Below are 26,903 nucleotides of genomic sequence, written 5' to 3'. Positions count from 1 at the left end.
TAACAGTGTATTTCAAAGAAAGGAATCGTCTTTCTATGAGTGACTTGTCATTTTATGTGAAGTGGCTGAACTGGACAGCAAGATAAAACCAGTCAGCTAAACTTCTCTTAAGCTGAGATGTCTTCAGGGATCAATGTGTGAGCATGACAATCTAGAAAGGTTTATTAGCTGCTAGCTAACTGAGCAAATGCACTCTACACATCAGGTCTCACCTCACTAGCCTCCGGTGCACCGTGTAATAGATCTTACTTTGGGGTTTACCATGATCAATGGTTAAGCAATTAGTGGTGGAGATAGTCCATTCTAATCAACCCACGTGTTAGTTTGCACTCATGATGAATGATGGTTAAGTTCAGATAGCTTATTTTACACTAGCATCTCAACAGGGGAACTTTGCGAAGAGGCTGCTGTTCCTGAGCTGCCACTAGAGGGCACCACTGCAATCACACAGGTGAGAGGGTTTAGAAAGCCATTTCAATGTGACATTCTGAGGTCGTTTGTGGTGATACTTCCCTCATTCTGCTCAGATCAGTGGTCACTTCCAGTCACATTCTTTCTTTAGTCTTTCCTGGGAGAGTTTGGTGAGCTGAGCCCTGCTCCACATTTATACTACTGCCCTATGCAACCCTGTGCAACCACAGTCCTCTACCACTGGTTCCTGGGAGCTTCATTTCAGTTAGCCAGGTTAAGTGCCTTTTGCTAAAGGCCAATCCAGGATTTTAACCAGTGGTCTTGTGGTCAGTGTTGCTTCTTAAGGTCCGTCATTTTCACATTGTGACACCTGATGTCTGTCGCTATTTTGAAGTGGCAGTCTGAGATTCCAGATCCATCCACATTTCAACTCAATGGAAAAATTCACCGGGCTGGAAAAAGATCACCTTGATCACCATCCAACACTTTCACTTTGACTATCTTCCATTTAGTTTGGCTGTGACTCTGTAGAGATGAAGTCTGGTGGGCTTTGATGTGGCAATTCAAGTTTTAAAAAAGTCAAAAGTGTTAGTTGGCTAAATATAATGTCCCTGTAGTTCTCTGAATCAGGGATTTTACATCCATGTGTAGCGAGGTAAGCAGGTCTGTAGATGGGCTGATAGGGAAGCTTTACAGAAACGGCTTCATTTCATGCCCATCAGCGTTCAGAGGAACCAGATCAGTCGCATCATCTGCACCACGGCTGGTAGGACTGTGCTTAGATGGACCTGCTGACAGCCCAGTGGCTGCATATCATGTCTCATGTACGTTTAGATTTCAGTGTTTTAAGAGATCCCTGACGGACAAACAGGATCAAAAGTCCCGTTGGTTTTCCATTGAAGAATGTCCCAAATGGATCTGGAAGTTCTCTGGAGACTCAAAGTGGTGTGGGGACTTTGGAGACCACCTCTCATTCGGGTGTAATACTCATGATGTTGTTATATTCATACAAGATTCACAGCAGCTCGCATTGTGACTGGTAGTTTCAAAGCAGGTGTGGAAGACGGCTTCAGTAGGTAGCAGCCCATCACAGTCACTGACACATGATGACCAGTGTTCTTGATTGACAGCATGGGGCAATGACCAATCCTCCTTCCTTGTGTTGTGTGATAAATGTATCGGTGATTAATGTAGCTCATTTGCATGATGAATGATTCCGTCAGAGCTCACTTGATAAAGATGAGTTTGATCAGAACCACCCGGCTGGCCGCAGAGTTGGATGTGTTTGCCTGTTATGAAACAGGAGGACACAAGGAGACTGAGGGAGTGAAGGAGGCACAGGAGGAGACATCTGACAGTAAAACTCAGCCCGGCTGAGAGGAACAAACAGAACCAACACAATGAAGACGCAAACAGCGATGTCATCATCATCATCATCGGAGTGCTCTTACAGAGGAGGAACATGACAACAAATCCAACAGTCCACACATCACCCCTCCATCTCTTCATCAGCTCATCTGTTTCTACATCGCCTCCAGAAGTTGGTTTTTTACTACTTTATTGATCCCTGTGGGAAATTCTTTCTCTGCATTTAACCCATGCTAGCTGTGTAGCTAGGAGCAGTGGGCAGCCGCTATGCAGGGACCAACTCCAGTTCTTGTTGCTATGCCTTGCTCAGGGGCACAGGCAGGAGTATTAACCCTAACATGCATGTCTTTTTGTTGGTGGGGGAAACCTGGGGTTCGAACCCAGGACCTTCTTGCTGTGAGGCAACAGCGCTAATCACTGAGCCACCGTGCTGTTTTGGTCTCAATTTCGTTTCCTCTTCAGTGAAAATGGGCTAAACCCGGGTAAATCCGAACCAGTTAAGAGCTTTGAAGACCAGTTCAGACCAGTTCAGACAGCTGCCAGTCATCACTGTTCTGACTGTTGTTCACTAGCAAAGACTGGACAAAAGCTAAAGATCTTAAACTAAAGCTAACCTTTGAGCACAGCTCTCATGAAGAGGAGGAGGAGGAGGAGGAAGAGTGTGGGTTAATGTCTACTGACAGCTGGTTTCATTGTGGTCTGTAGTTTTCAGTAAAGTCTGCATGGCAGCAGTTCGCCCAATTCCTCCTGTAGGACAAACTGATCTTAGTATGTTGCAACCACTTGCTCTCGACGTCAAATCACAAGATTTAACTTAATTTATTCACTTATTGTCCCGGTTCTTATTGTCCCGGTTCTTATGGTCCTGGTTCTTATTGTCCCGGTTCTTATGGTCCTGGTTCTTATGGTCCTGGTTCTTATGGTCCTGGTTCTTATGGTCCTGTTTCCCATTCAGACAAATCTCCTTAACAGTGTTCCATTGAAACCAACGCGTTCCCATGTGTCCTGTCTGACTGGTGGACATGATCATTAATGTTCCCACGTGTCCTGTCTGACTGGTGGACATGATCATTCATGTTCCCACGTGTCCTGTCTGACTGGTGGACATGATCATTAATGTTCCCACGTGTCCTGTCTGACTGGTGGACATGATCATTAATGTTCCCATGTCTCCTGTCTGACTGGTGGACATGATCATTAATGTTCCCATGTCTCCTGTCTGACTGGTGGACATGATCATTAATGTTCCCATGTGTCCTGTCTGACTGGTGGACATGATCATTAATGTTCCCATGTCTCCTGTCTGACTGGTGGACATGATCATTCATGTTCCCACGTCTCCTGTCTGACTGGTGGACATGATCATTAATGTTCCCACGTGTCCTGTCTGACTGGTGGACATGATCATTAATGTTCCCACGTCTCCTGTCTGACTGGTGGACATGATCATTAATGTTCCCATGTGTCCTGTCTGACTGGTGGACATGATCATTAATGTTCCCATGTCTCCTGTCTGACTGGTGGACATGATCATTAATGTTCCCATGTCTCCTGTCTGACTGGTGGACATGATCATTAATGTTCCCATGTCTCCTGTCTGACTGGTGGACATGATCATTCATGTTCCCACGTGTCCTGTCTGACTTGTGGACATGATCATTCATGTTCCCGGGTCTCCTGTCTGACTGGTGGACATGATCATTAATGTTCCCATGTGTCCTGTCTGACTGGTGGACATGATCATTAATGTTCTCACGTGTCCTGTCTGACTGGTGGACATGATCATTAATGTTCCCAGGTCTCCTGTCTGACTGGTGGACATGATCATTAATGTTCCCATGTGTCCTGTCTGACTGGTGGACATGATCATTAATGTTCCCACGTCTCCTGTCTGACTGGTGGACATGATCATTAATGTTCCCATGTGTCCTGTCTGACTGGTGGACATGATCATTAATGTTCCCATGTCTCCTGTCTGACTGGTGGACATGATCATTAATGTTCCCATGTGTCCTGTCTGACTGGTGGACATGATCATTCATGTTCCCATGTCTCCTGTCTGACTGGTGGACATGATCATTAATGTTCCCATGTGTCCTGTCTGACTGGTGGACATGATCATTAATGTTCTCACGTGTCCTGTCTGACTGGTGGACATGATCATTAATGTTCCCAGGTCTCCTGTCTGACTGTTGGACATGATCATTAATGTTCCCACGTGTCCTGTCTGACGGGTGGACATGATCATTAATGTTCCCATGTGTCCTGTCTGACTGGTGGACATGATCATTAATGTTCCCATGTCTCCTGTCTGACTGGTGGACATGATCATTAATGTTCCCATGTCTCCTGTCTGACTGGTGGACATGATCATTAATGTTCCCACGTGTCCTGTCTGACTGGTGGACATGATCATTAATGTTCCCATGTGTCCTGTCTGACTGGTGGACATGATCATTAATGTTCCCACGTCTCCTGTCTGACTGGTGGACATGATCATTAATGTTCCCATGTGTCCTGTCTGACTGGTGGACATGATCATTAATGTTCCCATGTCTCCTGTCTGACTGGTGGACATGATCATTAATGTTCCCATGTGTCCTGTCTGACTGGTGGACATGATCATTAATGTTCCCATGTCTCCTGTCTGACTGGTGGACATGATCATTAATGTTCCCATGTGTCCTGTCTGACTGGTGGACATGATCATTAATGTTCTCACGTGTCCTGTCTGACTGGTGGACATGATCATTAATGTTCCCAGGTCTCCTGTCTGACTGTTGGACATGATCATTAATGTTCCCACGTGTCCTGTCTGACGGGTGGACATGATCATTAATGTTCCCATGTGTCCTGTCTGACTGGTGGACATGATCATTAATGTTCCCATGTCTCCTGTCTGACTGGTGGACATGATCATTAATGTTCCCATGTCTCCTGTCTGGCTGGTGGACATGATCATTCATGTTCCCATGTGTCCTGTCTGACTGGTGGACATGATCATTCATGTTCCCACGTGTCCTGTCTGACTGGTGGACATGATCATTCATGTTCCCACGTCTCCTGTCTGACTGGTGGACATGATCATTAATGTTCCCACGTGTCCTGTCTGACTGGTGGACATGATCATTAATGTTCCCACGTCTCCTGTCTGACTGGTGGACATGATCATTAATGTTCCCATGTCTCCTGTCTGGCTGATGGACATGATCATTCATGTTCCCATGTGTCCTGTCTGACTGGTGGACATGATCATTAATGTTCCCACGTCTCCTGTCTGACTGGTGGACATGATCATTAATGTTCCCATGTGTCCTGTCTGACTGGTGGACATGATCATTAATGTTCTCACGTGTCCTGTCTGACTGGTGGACATGATCATTCATGTTCCCACGTCTCCTGTCTGACTGGTGGACATGATCATTAATGTTCCCATGTGTCCTGTCTGACTGGTGGACATGATCATTAATGTTCTCACGTGTCCTGTCTGACTGGTGGACATGATCATTAATGTTCCCATGTGTCCTGTCTGACTGGTGGACATGATCATTAATGTTCTCACGTGTCCTGTCTGACTGGTGGACATGATCATTAATGTTCCCACGTCTCCTGTCTGACTGGTGGACATGATATTAATGGAAAAGAAAAAAACAAAGTGCTCCTGACACATGAGAAGTAAAGCAGCTAAAAGTGTAACACAACGCAGCCTGCCTCAGCTCTGGATCCGTCTCTGGTGGTCCTGAAGAGGTTTACAGAGTCCCTCCGAGTTTCTGTGTAGATTCTCTTGGTTCTACTGTGTAGATTCTCATGTTGACGACCACCACGTTTCTACTGAAGATCTCAATAAAAACTTTAATATCTGATCAGGCTGATTTTATTCACATGACAGAAATACCTAGCAAATACATAGTCCCACAGTAAACACTGATACACCCGGTATACAGTCAACAGTACCTCTAACAGTACTAACATAGTCTCACAGTACACACTGATACACCTGGTATACAGTCAACAGTACCTCTAACAGTACTAGCATAGTACCACAGTACACACTGATACACCCGGTATACAGTCAACAGTACCTCTAACAGTACTAACATAGTACCACAGTACACACTGATACACCCGGTATACAGTCAACAGTACCTCTAACAGTACTAGCATAGTCCCACAGTACACACTGATACACCCGGTATACAGTCAACAGTACCTCTAACAGTACTAACATAGTACCACAGTACACACTGATACACCCGGTATACAGTCAACAGTACCTCTAACAGTACTAACATAGTCTCACAGTACACACTGATACACCTGGTATACAGCCAACAGTACCTCTAACAGTACTAGCATAGTCCCACAGTACACACTGATACACCCGGTATACAGTCAACAGTACCTCTAACAGTACTAACATAGTACCACAGTACACACTGATACACCCGGTATACAGTCAACAGTACCTCTAACAGTACTAACATAGTCCCACAGTACACACTGATACACCTGGTATACAGTCAACAGTACCTCTAACAGTACTAGCATAGTACCACAGTACACACTGATACACCCGGTATACAGTCAACAGTACCTCTAACAGTACTAACATAGTCCCACAGTACACACTGATACACCTGGTATACAGTCAACAGTACCTCTAACAGTACTAACATAGTACCACAGTACACACTGATACACCTGGTATACAGTCAACAGTACCTCTAACAGTACTAACATAGTCCCACAGTACACACTGATACACCTGGTATACAGTCAACAGTACCTCTAACAGTACTAACATAGTCCCACAGTACACACTGATACACCTGGTATACAGTCAACAGTACCTCTAACAGTACTAACATAGTCCCACAGTACACACTGATACACCTGGTATACAGTCAACAGTACTAACATAGTCCCACAGTACACACTGATACACCTGGTATATAGTCAACAGTACCGCTAACAGTACTAACATAGTCCCACAGTACACACTGATACACCTGGTATACAGTCAACAGTACCTCTAACAGTACTAACATAGTCCCACAGTACACACTGATACACCTGGTATACAGTCAACAGTACCTCTAACAGTACTAACATAGTCCCACAGTACACACTGATACACCTGGTATATAGTCAACAGTACCGCTAACAGTACTAACATAGTCCCACAGTACACACTGATACACCCGGTATACAGTCAACAGTACCTCTAACAGTACTAACATAGTCCCACAGTACACACTGATACACCCGGTATACAGTCAACAGTACCTCTAACAGTACTAACATAGTCCCACAGTACACATTGATACACCTGGTATACAGTCAACAGTACCTCTAACAGTACTAACATAGTACCACAGTACACACTGATACACCTGGTATACAGTCAACAGTACCTCTAACAGTACTAACATAGTACCACAGTACACACTGATACACCTGGTATACAGTCAACAGTACCTCTAACAGTACTAACATAATACCACAGTACACACTGATACACCTGGTATACAGTCAACAGTACCTCTAACAGTACTAACATAGTACCACAGTACACACTGATACACCTGGTATACAGTCAACAGTACCTCTAACAGTACTAACATAGTACCACAGTACACACTGATACACCTGGTATACAGTCAACAGTACCTCTAACAGTACTAACATAGTCCCACAGTACACACTGATACACATGGTACACAGTCAACAGTACCTGTAACAGCACTAACATAGTACCACAGTACATACTGTTACATATGGTACACAGTCAACAGTACCTCTAACAGTACTACCATAGTACCACAGTACCTGCTGATACACCCGGTATACAGTCAACAGTACCTCTAACAGTACTACCATAGTACCACAGTACCTGCTGATACATATGGTACACAGTCAACAGTACCTGTAACAGTACTACCATAGTACCACAGTACCTGCTGATACACATGGTACACAGGATGATCTTTAGTACACTCTGACACAATGAAATTTCGCAGTCTTCTCATGATGTAGTTGAAACAAACAAACAAACAAACAAACAAACAAACAAATAAATAAATCCTCTTGCAGTCCTCGCCAGATAGCCTTTATATTATAGGCGTTACACCAGCTTCCTTCAAACTCGTGTCGCTGCTCTCGCTACTTTACACGCTGAAGCCTCCTCGCGTGGACTGCATCACCTTCAGGCCGCGAAGGAGGCGCAGGGAGAATGCTTTCGGTTGCTTGGCTGCAGGCGCCCGGATGAGCCAGAGGGGTCGCTGGAGAACGACGAGTCCCCCATCACTACACCGCTCTACACCCACTATCCCTCGAGTAAGGATGGTCTAATGAAGGCCTTCCCCCGTGGGCCACGGCGAGTCTGGGATACGAACCTCCCAGCCACGTGACGAGCGGGTTATTCCGGTCGGCCATCAGTGCGGCCTTAATTTAGGATGTTTAACGGTTAACGTTGTCGCTTGCGGAGCGGGAAATACGGGTTCGCGTCCCGGCTGTGGCGGTTCCCGGATTGCCCCCCCCCCCGGAATTCGCTACATTATTATATACTAACACAAACAGTTCAGATGTGAACAGTACCTAACTGTTCTGACTTACATACAAATTTGACTTAGGAACGGACTCAGAAACGGACCTCGTTCGTTATCCGGGGACCACCTGTGCAGAAGACAAGACAAGTGTGGCTCGTGGCTTGTGCTGCGTGCCCGTCTGAAGCCTTGCAGCTGCACGGAACACGGCGGCTCGTGACGGGCCGGCGCTGGTGTGGCAGGTGTGTCGCAGCGCCGCCTGCCGGCTTTAGGCGACGGGGAGGACGAACGGCCACGCATGGTAACAGACGCCATTACACAACTCACTTTACGGCACTTTTGTACTGGGAAACGAGTCTAAAAATGCCACTCACTGCCTAATACAGTAGTCTACAAATACATATACCCCCCACCCCACCCCACCCCCCATAGATTGAAACGCACAAGAGAGGAAGTAAATTACATGGCATTGAAAACAAAGTCAATGGTAAATGAAGTCAGGAAATGTTGTGTATTTCCTAATGTTTACACTCCTTTTTCTTTTCTTTTTGTTGTTGTTGTTGTTGTTGTTGTTGGTGTTTTTAACGTTTTTCCGAACAACTTGTGTGCAAACGTAGTAGTGTGATGTGCTGTATTGTGAACAGGGCATGGCATATTTTGGAGAACGTTGTCTGAGTTGAAACGCAGGCTTTTATTCTGAAAGACACCGCTTAGCGTGTTTTGTTTGAGGGTTCCTGTGTTCACTCAGTGTTGTGAATACGTGTATGTATGTCTTCATAAAATGTCGTAAATAAGCAATGTTTCATCCGGGGTTTCACACGGCGAGTGGGCACCGTTCTCTGCAAGCGGAGTATAGCGAGCATTTTATTGTGAAATGCACGTGTTTGGTTTCCGCTGGCTCGACTTCCTCTTTGTTTTGGGATTTCTTGGGACAGGCGGTGGTTTCTGCTCCCTTTCCGTCCTCCTCTGTACTCGCAAAGATGGCGTCACAAGTACTGCAGAACACGTGGCACGCCCGTGTCGCCACGCTAGTGTGTGTTGGTGAGACTGGTTGTATGGAGCGTGTAGTGATTGCACTCGTGTGTGTCGTCACGCTAGTGTGTGTTGGTGAGACTGGTTGTATGGAGTGTGTAGTGATTGTACTGGTGTGTGTCGTCACGCTAGTGTGTGTTGGTGAGACTGGTTGTATGGAGCGTGTAGTGATTGTACTCGTGTGTGTCGTCACGCTAGTGTGTGTTGGTGAGACTGGTTGTATGTAGCGTGTAGTGATTGCACTCGTGTGTGTCGTCACGCTAGTGTGTGTTGGTGAGACTGGTTGTATGGAGTGTGTAGTGATTGTACTGGTGTGTGTCGTCACGCTAGTGTGTGTTGGTGAGACTGGTTGTATGGAGCGTGTAGTGATTGCACTCGTGTGTGTCGTCACGCTAGTGTGTGTTGGTGAGACTGGTTGTATGGAGTGTGTAGTGATTGTACTGGTGTGTGTCGTCACGCTAGTGTGTGTTGGTGAGACTGGTTGTATGGAGTGTGTAGTGATTGTACTGGTGTGTGTCGTCACGCTAGTGTGTGTTGGTGAGACTGGTTGTATGGAATGAGAGCATGTGAGAGACTCATACTGTGAATGTTTCTCTACACACAAATACAGATCACAGATGTGCATCTCGGGAAAGTGTGTCTTAATTTCTTACACAACGCAGAGTCAGACCCACTACATAGAGAATACTATGAGAGACTGTTTACCGTAACCAGTGGCGACATATTTTGACATCAGTTTACATGCGGAACAGGTTTTACCATATGATAGTATCTACTACTACTACTACTGCTTTTGGCTGCTCCCGTTGGGGGGCGCCACAGCGGATCATCCGTTTCCATGTTTCCTGTCTTCTGCATCTTCCTCCGTAACACTAGTCACCTGCATGTCCTCTCTCACCACATCCATCAACCTCCTCTTTGGCCTTCCTCTTCTTCTCTTCCATGGAAGCTCCATATTCCGCATCCTTCCCCCAATCGATCTTTCGGTTGTGATGTCACAATGCCTCTGATCCTTGGAAGATGGCGCCCGGCATCGTGTTGCCCTTGGAAACGGCCCAAGTCCGAAAGACCGATATACCCAGCATCGGTAACACTTTATTTTAGGGGGTCGGGAATTGCCCAGTAATTTCCTAGTAATGAGGTGGTAATTATCACGTAATTTCTTAAAAATAAATTTGAAATTACCTTGTAATTTTCTAGTAATAAGGTGGTAGTTTTTACAGGTAATTTTACAGCTAACCCTAACCCTCCCTAACCCAAATTACAAGGTAATTTAGACCTTATTTCTAAGAAATTACGTGATAATTATCACCATCACTAGGAAATTACCCTCCGATCCCCTAAAATAAAGTGTAACCCCAGCATCTCTCCTCCACACATGTCCAAACCATCTCCATCTTGTCTCTCTTGCTTTGTCTCCAAACCGTCCAACCTGAGCCGTCCCTCTAATATACTCCTTCCTAATCCTGTCCTTCTTCATCACTCCCAGTGAAAATCTTATCATCTTCATCTCTGCCACCTCCAGCTCCTCCTCCTGTCTTTTCATCAGTGCCACTGTCTCCAAACCATACAACATAGCTGGTCTCACTACCATCTTGTAAACCTTCCCTTTGACTCTTGCTGGTACCCTTCTGTCTCCAACTAAATTTAATGTATGGGCTGCGCATGGGATCCATTCGGTGAGAGGGTTTAGTTCACGTATGCTCCTTTATACGCGTCCGACATGTTACTAGCATTATCGTAGCATTGTCCCCTACAGTTTTCGATATCAATTCCCATCCTTTCCAATACTGCTGTAACTTCATGAAACAAGGATTCGCCTGTGTGACTCGTTGGAAGAAAGTCCAGGAAGCGTTCTTCGATGGTCCCTTCAGGGGAGACGTATCTCATAATCACAGATAGCTGGTCTATGTGGGATATGTCAGGTGTTGAGTCCACACTTATAGAGAAATATTTCGCCAACTTGATTTGGTTAATAATATCTGATAATACTTTATCCCCCATCAAATTAACAAACTCGTCACAAATAGTGCTTGATAGGTAGGACGGAATGCCGCGCCCTGTGTTTCCAAATCGAGTAATATGTTCCTTAAGAAAAAGATCAAATTGACTAATCAGTTCAAGAAGGCCCATGTAGTAGTTTCCATTGTTGATGGAACCAAAGACAGACCAAAGACAGGCCACGCTCAGATAGCAGCTTTACCACCGCAACTACTCTCTTCAACACACTTCTCCGATACTGGCAATACTGCCATTGCTTCCTCAGTTCACTGTCAACTTGACCCTTCTCTGCTGTTCTTGTGATCCAAGTAAGCATGCGTTTACGGTGGGGTTCAGAAGATTCGTGTTCCCAAACACGTTCGTTGGCATGCTTCCAATCTGAATAGCCACATACAGAGGGAAAATTTGAGTGGTGCTCTTCTTTTCCCTGAAATAAAAGGCACACGAAACAAAACGCTGTTCCCTTGGAAGGCGAATAAAGCAACCACTCCCGGGGTACTGCCTCGCCATTACCAAGGCTCTTCCTAAAGAGGCATTTGGAAAAGCTTCTTTTTTGGTGTTTGTATTGTCTTTTCGAAGCAGCAAAACTTGCTGTCTGATTTTGACAGGATAGTAGCCCTTTCTTTATCCAGTGACTCCTGGCTTCTTCGGTTTTCTCGCCCCAGCATCCCGGGTCATCACTGGTGTAGGCAGGTGGTTTCACAGCCGTACTTCTAGTCGCAGTCGGTGGTGTTGCCGGTGGTGGTGGCACAGCAGTTTCCCCGGCAACAGGGCTGTCCGAGGTGGATGGTGGAAGTGGAACTGCGCCATCATGCTGCTCATCTGAGCCTAATAACGTTTGAAACAAGCAAAGCACCATCTGTAAACGGCCGAGTTCTCCCAGTTAGATTCTTAGCCTACATTTCGATGCTGCTAGCCTAGACATATCCTGCATTGCTCGCTAACATTAGCTAGCCTACGGTAGCTAACTTAGCTGGCCAAGCTACGTTACCTAGCTAGCGCAAATCCCTACTTATGGCTACTATTTATTAGCCTAAGTCATCATTGCTAACTAACAGACAAATTAATAGACTGTGGAGGATGTAAGAAAGGAGACGAGACCACTTCTCCTTTTGACCACACAGCCGTGGGGTCGTTTATTTCCTCAAACAAACTTTTTGTCAGCAGTTCATAATGCTAAAAACCTCAGCCTCGTGTCTACCCACAGTACCCCTTGCTAACCCCCGCCCACTGTCTTAAAGGGACCGTCTCTGGCCCGCATGGTGAATATCTAACCTGCAAGTAGGTCACTACACACGCCCCCCCAGAATTCACCGTGACAATAAGGGGGAAAAAAATCAGCGTGGCGGGGGACGAATGATGCGGCCAAAACGGCTCCTCTTGATGGGTGTAGGGGCAGGGGGGCGTCCACGCCGAGGGGGCTGGGCCAGTTGAACTGGCCTGTCCAAGTCCAGGTGCGCCGGCTTGAGGCGGTCCACCGAGACCCACCCCTGCTTACCACCGACATTCACAACAAAGTTCTTAGCCCCCGCCACCAGGACACGGAAGGGGCCATTATAGGGGGGCCGCAGGGCGGTACGGTGGGTGTCATGCCGGATGAAGATGTACCCGGCCAACTGCAGGTCCTTGGGGGGATGTAAGACTGAGGGAGGCCATGCTGTGAAGTTGGGACTGGAGTGAAAATGCCGGCAGCGTCCTGGAAAACAGCCCGTTGGCAGGCAGCAGACCAGGGTGCCACGCTGTCTGGGAGAAATTCCTCAGGGATTCGCAGTGGCTGGCCATAAACCAGCTCAGCCGACGAGGACTGGAGGTCTTCCTTAGGGGTGGTCCGCAGGTCAAGCATGACCCATGGGAGCCAGTCGACCCAGCTACTGTCTGTGAGGCTGGCCCGAAGAGCAGCCTTCATAGAAAGATGAAACGGCTCACATAAACCATTACCCTGGTGGCATTCCATTGTACGTTTTCTAGTGGACGTCAGAAAATCTTCAGAGTTGTCTGGAATGCAGCATTAGGGCCCTGTTGTGGCGGAAGTGCCAGGCACCTTTCATTGGCAACACATAGTGAGCAGGACTGAGTGTAGATCTGAATGAGGGAGTTCAGGTAGGCAAGAGCCGTTTGAGTTGCTGTTTTGTAAGCGAGCATTAAGGTTCTGAATTTGATGCGGGCAGCAACTGGGAGCCAGTGAAGGGATATGAACAGCGGGGTGACATGGTGTTTTGGGTTGGTTGCAGATCAGACGCACGGCCGCGTTCCGGATTATTTGCAGAGGTTTGAAAGTGCATGCAGAGAGACCTGCCAGTAAGGAGTTACAGTAGTCAGTGCATGATATTACAAGAGCCTGTACCAGGAGTTGTGCTGCATGCTCAGACAGGTAGGGTCTCATTTTCCTGATGTTGTACAGGGCAAATCGGCATGACCAAGCAATCGAGGCCATGTGAACCTTAAAGGTTAGTTGGTCATCAATCATGACACCCAGGTTTCCGGCAGACTGTGGGCATGAGTTGTGAGTTGGGTTGATCCAAGCTGGATATTGATCCGTTGTAAGGATGGACTGGCTGGGATGACAGGGAGCTCAGTCTTAGATGGGTTAAGCTGAAGGTGGCGTTCTTTCATCCATGCAGATATCAGCAAGGCAAGACAATATCCATGCAGAGACTGTGAGGCCATCTGGCGGGAATGATAGGAAGAGCTGGGTATCGTCAGCATAGCAATGGTATGAGAAACCAAGGGAGCGGATGATTGCGCCAAGTGAGGTGGTGTATATTGAGAAGAGAGGGGGACCGAGCACTGACCCTTGAGGTACCCCTGTGGAGATGCATCTGTGTATCACAGTGCCTGATATGTGTGTGCGTGCGCGCGAGAGCTCACAGTACCTGTATTCTGCTCTGTGTTTAGGCAGGGAGGGAGTAATGGAGGCCACACCTCAGGGAGAAGCTGTTCCGGAGTCTACTGGTGCTGGATCTTATTGTCTTAAACCATTTGCCAGACGGCAGTGGTTCCAACAGGGAGTGGCCGAGGGCGTGTTGTGTGCCTGATGATAGTGCTTCCTCAGGTCTGGCATAGATGGTGCCCCGTTTTGGGAGCTCCATCTCGACAATGTGCTGGGCCACTTTCACCATCAATACAAACTACAAACACACACACCTTCAATGCAAAATACCATCACACGCCATGTCCATCAGTGCTATTTAAAGTCAAACTCACCTCTGGTCTTCACGCCTCATTCACCTCTGGTTTACTGGATCCAGGTCGCTCTTAACTGGTTAAAATAACCTCATACTTGTCTGGCTCTATCATTTACTTTTCTTTAATATCAATTTCTACTTTGTGCGTCTGCTGAATTCAGTACAATCAATGGGGATAATTTACACCACTGAGTTTCATTCTCAGCCAAAAGTTTCTTTTTAAGTAAATGATTATACTGAACAAACGCAAACCCTCCCATGCAAGCTGGTTATCTGTGAATGACTTCACCTGATCAGCTCCCATCATGGAGGCAGGATTTACTTATGTCTTATTGGCAACATGTTAAGAACCATAGTATCGGACTTGTTTACTTCCATGTACTGCAGTATTTTTATTGGTTGGAGTACTTCACTCAGGTAAAGGTTGTTTTCTGAAGGCTAGCCCCCCCCCCCTTCTCCCCAATTGTATTTGGTCAATTACCCCACTCCTCTGAGCTGTGCCGGTCTCTGCTGCACCCCCTCTGCTGATCCGGGGAGGGCTGCAGACTACCACGTCTCCTCTGATACATGTGGAGTCACCAGCTGCTTCTTTTCACCTTACAGTGAGGAGTTTCACCAGGGGGCTGTAGCACATGGTAGGGTCACACTATTCCCCCAGTTCCCCCTTCCCCCCGAACAGGCGCCCCCGACCGACCAGAGGTGCTAGTGCAGCGACTAGGACATACCCACATCCGCCTTCCCACCCACAGACAGTCAATTGTGTCTGTGGGGGCACCCGACCAAGCTGGAGGTAACACGGGGATTCGAACCGGCAATCCCTGTGTTGGTAGGCAATGGAATAGACCGCCACGCCACTTGGATGCCCGAGGCTAGCTCTTTTATTCTCCTTCATTGAACGTCTGTTTAGCTCCGTGGTTTACGTGTCACGGCTCAGAACACGTTTTCATAGACACGTCAGTCACAGCTGAGTGGGTTCAAATGATACGCGAGCCGTCTGTCTGTTTCTCAGCTGGTTGTTTTATTATAAAAGTTGAATGTCTTTCTACTCTGACAGAGAACTCACAACACAAAACCTCTTTAATAAGAAAATAAAAAAAATATGATGATGATGAGGAGGAAGAAGAGGAGCCAGCACACTTTTGTACTGTGGACCCTCCACTGGTGGCCATCTTGGCACCAGTACGCTGTACTGGCAGTAAACCAGTCGCTCCACGCTGTTTCCACTGTCGACCAATCCACCAATCAGAACGCTGCTCACTCAGTGTGTGTGTGTGTGGGGTCTCCATGGTGATACACTAGGGGGAGGGGGGGTGTTCATGGTACGGTGAGTGAAGGGAAATGAGTCTACTTTTCTCTGGCCTTATTGACCAGTTGGTATTTCTTATCAGATGACTTCTGTACTAACACACACACACACACACACACACACACACACACACACACACACACACACACACACTTCAAAGGTAACACACTTATTACACTCTCTCTCTCACACACATGTACGCACACACACTCAGTCACTCGTCAGGATGTGTGCCACAGAGCAGGGTAAGCGACCATGAAGATGACACACAGGAACAGACGTCCACCTGTCTTGGTCTTCGCTCCCTAGACAAACATGTCTATATCACTCTTCAGCCCCGCGAGGCACATGTGTAATCTGTGATATTGGACTACACAAATAAAACTGATTTAACTTGCTGACTACATGTTAAGAATAGAACAGGCCCGGTTGCTTGGTTGCTGGTTCGTGGGTTGATTAGCCATTAGCAGTTTGTTTATGCGCTGAAGTGTCTTTGAGCAAGACACCGAGTTCAGTAGCTGACATTTGACCTCCGATAACGTTCTCATTCTTTACATGACTCCAGACAGGAATACACTGATACACCTGCTCTTCAGACACACACACACACACACACACACACACACACACACACACAGTCTCTCAGCGGTGGGTTTCTTGTTTCTACTCGTCATCTTCCTCTTCTTCTTCATCTTCTCCCTCTTCATCATCGTCATCATCTCCTCCTTGAGCAGAGGAACCTGAGCCCCGGGCAAAGGTCCCGCCCCCACGGTACGCCACCATGTCCTGTCAATCAAAAAATTAAACGATAGCTCAGTACAGACAGACATGATACTTGACACAGACAGGATACATACAGTTGGATTACTATAGACAAGTTACTGCAGACAGACAGGTTTTTTAATTGGGGTTGTTGACATTTTTTGCCTGTCTCACTTCCTTAACTGTTTTGTAGTCATAATAAGACTACCATTAAACTCATTACACCATGGGTGTCCGGGTGGCAGGATGTCCGGGTGGCGTAGCGGTCTATTCTGTTGCCTACCAACACAGCGATCACCGGTTCGAATCCCCGTGTTACCTCCAGCTTGGTCGGGCGTCCCTAGACACAACTGGCCGTGTCTGCAGGTGGGAAGCCACATGTGGGTAGGAGTGGGGTAACTGGCCAAGTACAATTGGGGAGAAAAATGGAGGGAAAAAAACCCTCATTACACTGCACTGTATTCAGGTTTTCTGGAGTTATCAACGTCACTGTTGGGTGCAAACCACGTCTCTTCAAAGGAGGTAACTTTACAGGAAGAGAAAACACTTCATAACCAAACTTTACATCGTCACGGGAGTTGTAACACTATTTGTGTTGGAACACTGCCTTAAAGACATAAAAATACATTTGGTTTTTATAATAACTAAATCATCAAATTTGCAGATAGGTGGTTTTTGCTTGACAGCATCATGTTCTCTACAAAAGCATGTGGTACAAAAACACGAACGATCTCATCCCGTGATGACTTACCTTTGTTGAATTCTTCAGCTGTGTTGAAAGTAAATCGGTCTTTATGGAAGATGAATAGTTACTTTGAAACATGTAGTCACTGTGTTATAATCAGTGACCTCTTAACTGGTAACATGCTGCAAGTATCCTGCTGCAAGACAGTCACATCTCCCCAACTAATTAACTAGCAGAGCTGCAGATTATTCTCCTGAAAACCTTCAATGCTACGACAATAAAACAAACTGTTGTTGCTCATGCCAGTTTTCCTTTTCACGGAGCATGAAAATATTCACTTGTACATTTCACTGTTGGGGGATTAGTGGGAGCCCTGCTCATTACTGGCTAGAAACAAGAAAACACTGTGACGTATACCCACTAAACCTCTTCACTAGTTAAAGCAACCCGTATGTCTGTTCTCTACCTGTGTCTGTCTTACTGGCTGTCTGTGTGACTCACCCGGTCATATTTCTCTCTTAGTTTCTGGGCCTTCTCTTCGTACGGCTGTTTGTCTGACTGGGATAGTTTGCTCCACATCTCCCCCAGTTTCTTAGCACAGTCTCCTATGGACAGGCCAGGATACTGCTGCTTCACACTGGGACGATACTCACTGCAGAACACGAAGAACGCTGACCTGCACGCACACACCACGCATGCACGCACATGCACACACACACGCACACGCACACTGGATTAGGTGTGTGTGTGTATCTTTTGGATGTGACATGAAAGTTTCATAGAAGAGTGTGTGTGTGCGCGCGCGCACACATACAGCAACTTACGGTGGTCGTTTGGGTGCATTTGGATCTTTCCTCTTGCGACCCCTCTTTCCAAAGCCCTTAGGTGGGACATAGTCCTTCATCTCCCTGTTATAACGCACCTTATCAGCCTTGGCCATGTCCTCAAAACACTTCTTGTCACTGGGAGACAAGGCCTACAGTCAGACAATAGAATAGAAGTCTTCAGTAGGAGACAGTCTAAAGATAGAATACATGACTGAAAACGGTACACCAGTTATCATTAGAACAATTTATTACCAGTCACAGCTAGGAATGAACACACACACACACACACACGTTGCATTATGGTAGTGAGGTTGGATACTGATTCTGGAAGAAAGTTTGTGTACATACATGTGTATTGGTCTAATCCTATATCACAGTACTAGTATTAGAGGGCTTTATATTCCCACCATGACACATAGACACAGTAAAGGAAAGTAGACAACTGTCTGAATTGCCTTACTAGAAAATGGAAAAGGGACCTGGACTGTTTGTCCAGACCTGGACAATCTGGATTTAAAAAGAGCTCAGTTTGCACAAGTTGGCATCCAACTCATATGATGCTGACTGTTGGTTCCCAAGACAACCGGCAGTACTGCCATGTCACATCATCGATAGTCCCAGGGAAGGGATGTCAATTATCAGTTTATGATTATCAGATTATAGGTCATTTTTAGGGGGATCTTAATGTTTAGGTACTTTATTAGGGATGTATAAGTACTGGTGAATACTGGTAGTCACCCAGTACAACCCCTGTCCTGTACTGGTGTTTACTTTGTTCCTACAACCAACTATCAATATATAATCAATAACCCAGTCTCCTATTCAAAACTTTGCTGATAACCACCTATCCTGCTGTCCCTGTCTTTCAATCATCCCCCCTCACCCCAAAACCTTTCCATCCATCCCTTCATCAGTCCCTGAATCCATTACCTCACATCTATCGCTCTATTCCTGATCCCACTGTACCTTCCATCTTTCAGAACATTTCTTGGAGAACTCGGCAAAGTTGACGGACTGCTCGGGGTTCTTCTTACGATGTTCCTCTCGACACGTTTGGACGAAGAAGGCGTATGCAGACGTCTTCCCCTTCGGCTTGTTATGGTCTTTACGCATCATTCTGACAGTCTACGGAGAAGCAGGAGGGGGAGAGAGAGAAAGGCAGACATTGGAGAGAGGAGTAGAAAGAGAGTTGAGACAGGCAAGACAAATGGTGAAGAAAAACAAGATGATAGTAGAAAGCGGGTAAGAAAGATTGGTTGAGAGCGGTAGGTGAAGAGTGAGAAGTACAGGAAGCTTAGTTGAAATTAAGGCGCTATTAACAGACACCATCCATGATAATGACAGCAACTTGACCTGCTCATTCAAATACACATTAAAACACAAATGACCTTCCTGTTAATACCAAATTACATTTAAACAATATTCTCACCCCACAGTTTAAAAAATACCCACATAAATACATAACATGCGTTCCTGTAATATAACAGAAATTCATACAAAATCTGTTGAGATTTGATCAAAATGACCCTTTAACCTGTCTCCCATTTTATGCACGTCAGTTTTATTCTCAAAATGTAACAAATCATGACAAAAAAACACTTTTCAAGCCATATTTTATGTACATTGTGGCTTTGCATCAATAAAGATTACATTCGTCATGAAGCGCATGTTTAAATGTGAATTACGAGGACCTCCGAGGGAATTGTGAATAACAAAGAAAAGGGGGATCCATTTTCTCAGCTTGGGAGTTAGCCCGCCCGTCTCCCCGGACCAGACCCGATACAAAACAACCCACTTCTGTTCGATGATATTGGAGCCCTCCGTATGAATGGATGTCTATGGGCCGTAGAGATGACTGTGTAAACTAACGTTAGCAGTTTTCTATTGAAATCTATTGACTGCTGCAGTTAGCTTAGCCCAGCTAACATGCTAACCCGAAGAGAACAATGGGCCACCATTTGCTTCCCGCCCTGCGCAGCGCTAGCCGCCCCATCCCCCTCCGCTAGCATCATGCTAATCAACTAGCCTACATCATAATAGAAACACAGCAGACAGAGGAACAACTAGAACAGACAACGTTTTCTAGAGGAGGGTATTTAATCTCTGAATGACAGCGCCGTTCTTCTAAACGACGGGTGCGTTTGCAATGGAAATATCACGTCTGTGAACGCGCTGCGCATTTTCAGCGAACGGGCTCCGTGTACTCTCTGGAGCAGACAGCGCTGTACATAGGGTGACGGCTATTTCCTGGTACACAGTCTAAAATGGGCGTTACATGTTTACAATAGCTGTTCCACAGTGCTGCTCTGTCCTCTCATCTATGCACACAAAATACAGATATCACCAGACACCAACAACTCGTCCATACACACATCTTCCAACCAGCTGACAGTGTTTGTTAAACAAGTCACAGCAGCAGACACATTTGTATGATCTATATGCATTTATTCCAGGACATAGACGGACCTTTCTCTAACTGTTAACCCGGCACCGTCTTCTGTCACCTATCAGCGGAGAGCCGCTCTTTAAACGGCGCGGAGGCTCTGCGTACTCACCGGTCAGGGAGTTCAGCTGGAAGCCGAGGAGAACTGCGGAGCGTCGTTTGGGTCACGCTGCGCTGTGTGCTTGTGTCGTGTGGATGGTTCGTGTTGTTGTGTTGTGTTGGGTTGTGTTGTCGAGCGGTTCCGTCGAAGCGGCTGCGGCGACTGGAGGCTGTTGGTTCACTTTCAAACTGGGTCGAGCTTTCGTCCTGCCCCGCCCATCGGCGACGCCCACCCTCGGTTATATCTTTTCAGATAGCGGAACACGACGACACGAATGGGGAGGAGTTTAAATTATAATCTTTATATAGCCTCATTTGATTGGCTTCCACGTTTGTCGTTCATAGCACCCTCCGACCCGCCTACCAACAACGCCCCCGTTGGTGAATCCAAGCGGGGAGGCGGGACGCTGTGGCTACAAGTGGGTGTGGCTAGTTTGCATACTCGCATGTGATTGGTCAAGCCAGGTGAAGGTCAGGTTAATGGTAAGGTGCAGTGTAAAGTCAGTGTTGTTGGAACTACCGTATTTGAGGGAGTTTGTGGCGAGTGCAGGCAGCGTGGTGTTTACTGCAGCCATGTATTTAACATAATGACACACTGAGCGCGCACTTATAAACTTGATTGCAAACTAATCAGAATCAACTTTACTGGCCAAGTGTGCTTAGGCAATTTGACTACGGTTTAAAGTAGTTTCTAGTACTCGCATATAACGCCCACAAAAAACTAAAACAATCAAAAAACCCACCAACAAAAACAAAGGAAGTAAATTGAATCTAATAGTATAATGGAGGTAAATAGCTATGCACAACAGGCATGTCACGACTTTAGAGGTTTGGCACGGCTGGATAAGGAGCCAGCCTATTGTGACCCTCCCCAGTCGCCGTCGTTTGACAGGACGTCGCGCTGCGCGGGTCGGCGGCGCCAGGTAGTTGCGTGTGTGTGGCTTGGGAGCGAGTGTAGCGACGCAGGGAGAACGACGCTCGTGTGTTGTGGTCGTCACAGGAGGCGTCAGACGGCATAACCCGACCCCAGATCAAATGGATTTGATGGAGGAGTTTCTGGATCGCTTCAAAGCCAAGAGTGGAGCAGTGAGTAAAGTTGTTTTCTCTCCAGTCCATTCAGTTAGTCAGCTACGCGGTAACAACCAGGCGTTAGTAACCTGGTTCAAGCAGCGGTGCCAACGCCTGGCTACTCCCTCGGTGGCGGATGCTGGCCCTCGCAGCTCTCCGGGCCCTCGCAGCTCTCCGGGCCCTCGCAGCTCTCCGGGCTCTAGGCAGGGAACCGTGTTTGTTGTGAGCGGGGCGGTGCTGCTGGAGAAGTTTTCTGGAGTACCTTCCTCCACTAACGGCTAAAATCCGACATGACAGGGATGGTGGGCAAGCGGTGTTTTAACCCATCAGTCTCTTTCATGTGGATGAAACATCAACCAATTGGACAAACGTGAACTTTTATAGAATTTGACGATAGACACCCATCCATCCATCCTTACATCCACCCATCCATCCAAGCCGCTCATCCCAACCGGAGTCGCGGGATGCTGGAGCCTATCCCAGCAGTCATTGGGCGGCACACACACACACACACACACACACACACACACACACACACACACACACACACACACACACACACACACACACACACACCTAGGGAAGACCAGTGGTGATGATAGACAATGATTGGTTACACTTTATTTTAGGGGGTCGTAATTTCCTAGTAATAAGGTGGCAATTATAATGTAATTTCTTAGAAATAAGGTTGAAATTACCTTGTAATTTGGGTTAGCTGTAAAATTACCTGTAAAAACTACCACCTTATTACTAGGAAATTACAAGGAAATTTCCGACCCCCTAAAATAAAGTGTTACCCAATGATTTAGTAAATAGGGAGCATTTTTCACATGAACACATTTTCGTCTGAGTTTTTGAATGAGATATGTTACTATTGCTGTTATTATTATGAGTGTTGTAATCATTGCCACACTACCTGTAATGAACCGAGGCCTATACTACGAGGCAGGATTCGGGGTTAGCGAGGTAACTTCAGGTTTAACCCTGGGTTTTCTGTTTTACCGGGGTACATCGCCATGGTAACTTATGCTGCACAACTATCCCGCTCTGGAGCAGGCTGTGTTCGAGATAGGAATGTTTTTTCTGAACCTGGTAGATAGTTCAGGGCTTGTGCCCTTTACTATCCATCGACAACTGGCTCCAAATGTAAAGGATTCGAAATCAGAATCTTTAGATGATCCTGAGATGAGTCTGACCCTGAATCCTTTACATTTTGAGCCATGAGAGGAGGGGATGGCAGGGGAGGAGCCCGGTGGCAGCATGGGACCGAGGTTTGGTGGATTTTTTTTTTACAAGAAATACATTAGAATACAATAAATAGAACTGAGAAAAGTCAACAAAACTGAGGTGTGTGTGTGTGTGGGGGGGGGGCAGCTGTTCGTGAAAGTAAAGCAGAAAGAAATGTAAAAAGAAGGAACAGTCAAAGGTGGAGCTGGTGCATTGGATATACAGTTAAGGTCAAAATTATTAGCCTCCTTTATGAAATCAAACAAAACCCTTAACTTTTCCATGGAAATGACCACAACCACAAGTGTTTATAGTTTAATTGCTTCCAAAAGTAAAAAGACAAAATCTCCACTAAGCTTGATGAAGATATTTTAGTGATACGCTGAATTGAAACAAGAAAAAACAAAAATGACAAGGCCAAAATTATTAGCCCTCTGACAATTAATAGTCAGTAGTGGAACATGTCTGTGAATGTTCTCATTCATCCAGGTCATGGTTCTCCAAAGGAGTTGAATCAAGTGCAACTGGACTTGGTATATATCCGTGAAGACGTTTCGCCTCTCATCCAAGAGGCTTCCTCCGTTCGTGCCTTTCTGACTAGACCAAGCTAGTTTGTCAGCTGCTAGTCTAGTCAGAAAGGCATGAACGGAGGAAGCCTCTTGGATGAGAGGCGAAACGTCTTCACGGATATATACCAAGTCCAGTTGCACTTGATTCAACTCCTTTGGATATCAATAGTGTAACCTTTCTGACTCACAACTGACAACAACCTCTTATGGTGGTTCCTAACTAGGTTGGCACATGTCTCTTGAGGGATCTTAGCCAATTCTTCCATGGCAAATTGTTCAGCTCATCCAAATCGTGTGGTTTTCGAGCATGGACATGAACCTTGAGCTCCCGCCACAGATTCTCAATAGGATTGAGATCTGCGCTCTGAGAGGGCCACACCAGGACCTTGATTTTGGTGTCGTTCAGAAAGTTTTAGACCAATAATAATATTATAACAATTCCAGCAAGACCCAGCAGTGACCTAAAGCTAGACTGGCTGCAGATTTCTTTACATTATCCTTCAAAATGTCAACATAATCTTCTTTCGTCATGATCCCATGCCCCCGAACAAGGTTCCCTGTGCCTGAAGCAGCAAAACAGCCCCACAGCATTATGCTCCCACCACCATGTTTAACTGTGGCAACTGTGTTTTTAGGGTTGAAGGCCTCTCCCTTCCTTTGCCAAACAAAAGCAACATCCATGTGCCCAAACAGCTCAAGTTTAGTCTCATCAGACCAAAGGACGGACTTCCAAAACTCATGCTCATGTTTCAGATGTTCACGGGCAAACTTCAGTCTGGCTTTGATGTGCCGCTATGTGAGCAATGGAGTTTTTCTTAGACGATGACCTGGAAGCCCACCATGATGAAGAACCCTCACAACAGTCTTCCTTGAAACATCAAGTCCAGAAGAGGCCAGTTCAGCAACAGTCATCTTGGCAGAGAGAGATCCGGGGATTGTTGTTGACATCTCTGACTATTTTCCTCTCCAAAGTTTTTGAAATCTTGCGCTTTCGACCACGCCCAGGTTTGTTTCTAACACAATTTGTCTCCTTGTGCTTTGCAATGATGCAACATACAGCTGTTCTCGACACTGTGAAATGCTTGGAAATGGCAGTATAGCCTTCCTCCTTAAGATGAGCATCCACTGCCTTCTTTCTGAGTTCCAGACTGATTTCTTTACTTTTTGGCATGATGAAATTACTTCTTACCAAGAATTTAAGAGTAGTCCCTCCCAATCAAGTGTTCAAGTGCCACTAGCCCTGTTCACTGGAGTCCCTTCAGTAAAGTTCAATGGTGATTGATTGCTCAGGTGTGGTTTGAAAGCTGATTGATTGCTCAGGTGTGGTTTGAAAGCAAAAAAATCACACGGGGGCTAATAATTTTGACCACCTCAATTTTCACTACATTTGGTGTAAAGCAAACCTGAACATTTATTTTACATTCCAGAATGTACCAAACAGGGGCCTTAACATTGATGAATGTTTTACTATGTAAAGTTTTATGAATGATGCAAACATTGGGCAGAATTTCAGGGAAATGTTCCATAGTTCCCTGGGGGCTAATAATTTTGACCTTAACTGTGTAAGGTGTGTGGAGTGAAATGGATTACATTTAAAGGAAATCATGTGGGTACTATCAGTGGCAGAATTGTGATAACTATGGTGGTTTTGTTTTGCAGGATTATGGAGAGGGTGTTCCGGTGGCCCACTGTGCTTCTTGGATTAACTGCGTCAGTTCTGGGCTGTGGGTTGCTCTGTGTGTCTTTCTGTGAGAGGATGATGTTTCCTTGTCAGATGGTTTGGAGTGCGGTCGTGCTGTGGATGTAGTGGGTGCTGATGGTCATTGTGAGTTTGTATGCCATTTTTATTGCCTTGTTTTGAATGGTTTGTAGTTAGTTGAACTGGTGTTGTGAGGCTGTGATCCAGGCTGGTGCTGCATATTCAAAAACTGATCTGATCTATGTCTGCTAAACCTTGAGGATGCTTTCCGGGGATGCTCTGTGTTGCGTCCGCTAAGTGCTTTGAGGTGGTTAAGTCTTTCGTTGCCTTCTTTTTCCAGGCTGTTGATGTGGGTGGTCCATGTGATGTTTCTTTGGAATGTGACTCCAAAACTTTGCCTCTTTAGCCAGGGTGAGGTGGATAGCTGATTTGAGGTGGGCGTTTCTGGTGAATAGGATGAGCTGAGTTTTAGTGGGGCTGAGTTTTATTCTCCACACATTGGACCAGCTTTCTGTAGTAGCGATGCATGTGTGGAAGGTTTTTGGCAGTGAGTGGAAGTGATTTGGAGTGATTGCAGTAGCAGAGGTCATCAGCAAATTGTGAAACATGTCCTATAGTTGGCTGGGGGCTAGTACATGTCGGAAATGTAGAGAAAAAGGAGTGGACTGAGGACTGCAACTTGTGGAACACCGGCTTCGGGAGTGAAAGGGGTGGAGAGGGAAGTGGAAACTTTGACCTTGATTTGTCGATTATATTGTAGCTGGGAAGTGGTACTTTGTGTTTTGTGTCTTGTAATTTGAACAGTAGTTTGTTGTGCCACATTTTGTCAAACACCTTCCCAATGTCGAAAAATACTGCCGTGGTGAATTCTCTTTTTGAAGAAACTGCAGGTGATTGCTTCTGATAGTCTGAGGATGTTGTCAGTGGCGGATCTGTTTTTACGGAAGCCTGCTTGGTGAGTCCCAAGTTCTCTATGTGCTGTGTGAGGCTTGCAGTGATGGTGCGTTCAAACATTTTATCGATGTGACTGAGGAGGCTGATGGGTCTGTAGCCGGTGGGATGTTTTGGATCTTGAACCGGTTTATGGATCACTATAAATAGGGCTGTTTTCCAGGTCAAGGGACAGTGACCGATGGTGAGGCAGGTGGTGAAGAGCATTTTGAAGTAAGTTACTGGTGCTTGCTTGATCAGGATAGTGTCAGTGTTGGGCGTCCGGGTAGCGTAGCGGTCTATTCTGTTGCCTACCAACACGGGGATCGCTGGTTCGAATCCCCGTGTTACCTCCAGCTTGGTCAGGCGTCCCTACAGACACAATTTGTCTGCGGGTGGGAAACCGGATGTGGGTATATGTCCTGGTCACTGCACTAGCACCTCTTCTGGTCGGTCGGGGCGCCTGTTTCGGGGGGGGGGACTGGGGGGAATAGCGGGATCCTCCCACACACTACGTCCCCCTGGTGAAACTCCTCACTGTCAGGTGAAAAGAAGCAGCTGGTGACTCCCCATGTATCGGAGGAGGCATGTGGTAGTCTGCAGCCCTCCCTGGATCAGCAGAGGGGTTGGAGCAGCGACTGGGACGACTCAAAAGAGTGGGGTAATTGGCCGGATACAATTGGGAAGAAAAAAAGGGGAAAAATAAAAAAACGTGCAGTGCTTTATTTTTCACTTTTTCAGGTGAG

At 46.3% G+C, this 26,903-nt stretch overlaps 2 protein-coding genes across 3 annotated transcripts in view; one reads left to right on the top strand and one right to left on the bottom strand.

Moving 5' to 3' along the window:
- Window positions 1-15,539: 15,539 nt before the first annotated feature.
- Window positions 15,540-20,861, bottom strand: hmgb2b (high mobility group box 2b). Its single transcript, XM_056300421.1, has 5 exons — window positions 20,678-20,861; window positions 19,089-19,247; window positions 18,120-18,271; window positions 17,797-17,971; window positions 15,540-16,634 (listed from the first exon to the last, which is right to left on the bottom strand). The coding sequence occupies exons 2-5, from the start codon at window positions 19,236-19,238 to the stop codon at window positions 16,512-16,514; spliced, it is 600 nt and encodes a 199-aa protein (XP_056156396.1). The 5' UTR covers window positions 19,239-19,247; window positions 20,678-20,861; the 3' UTR covers window positions 15,540-16,511.
- Window positions 20,862-21,611: 750 nt separating this feature from the next.
- The window catches only part of ctc1 (CTS telomere maintenance complex component 1), a 146,919-nt gene continuing 141,627 nt past the window's right edge, over window positions 21,612-26,903 (top strand). For both annotated transcript variants that reach the window (XM_056300419.1, XM_056300418.1), the window contains exon 1: window positions 21,612-21,750. In XM_056300419.1, coding sequence (XP_056156394.1) covers window positions 21,700-21,750 — 51 coding nt within the window. In that variant the 5' untranslated portion in view covers window positions 21,612-21,699. The remainder of the gene's footprint in view (window positions 21,751-26,903) is intronic.

Source organism: Lampris incognitus, chromosome 20 (assembly GCF_029633865.1).
Source record: "Lampris incognitus isolate fLamInc1 chromosome 20, fLamInc1.hap2, whole genome shotgun sequence".
In the NCBI taxonomy this organism is placed as follows: domain Eukaryota; kingdom Metazoa; phylum Chordata; class Actinopteri; order Lampriformes; family Lampridae; genus Lampris; species Lampris incognitus.
This window is presented reverse-complemented; position numbering and strand designations above follow the sequence as displayed.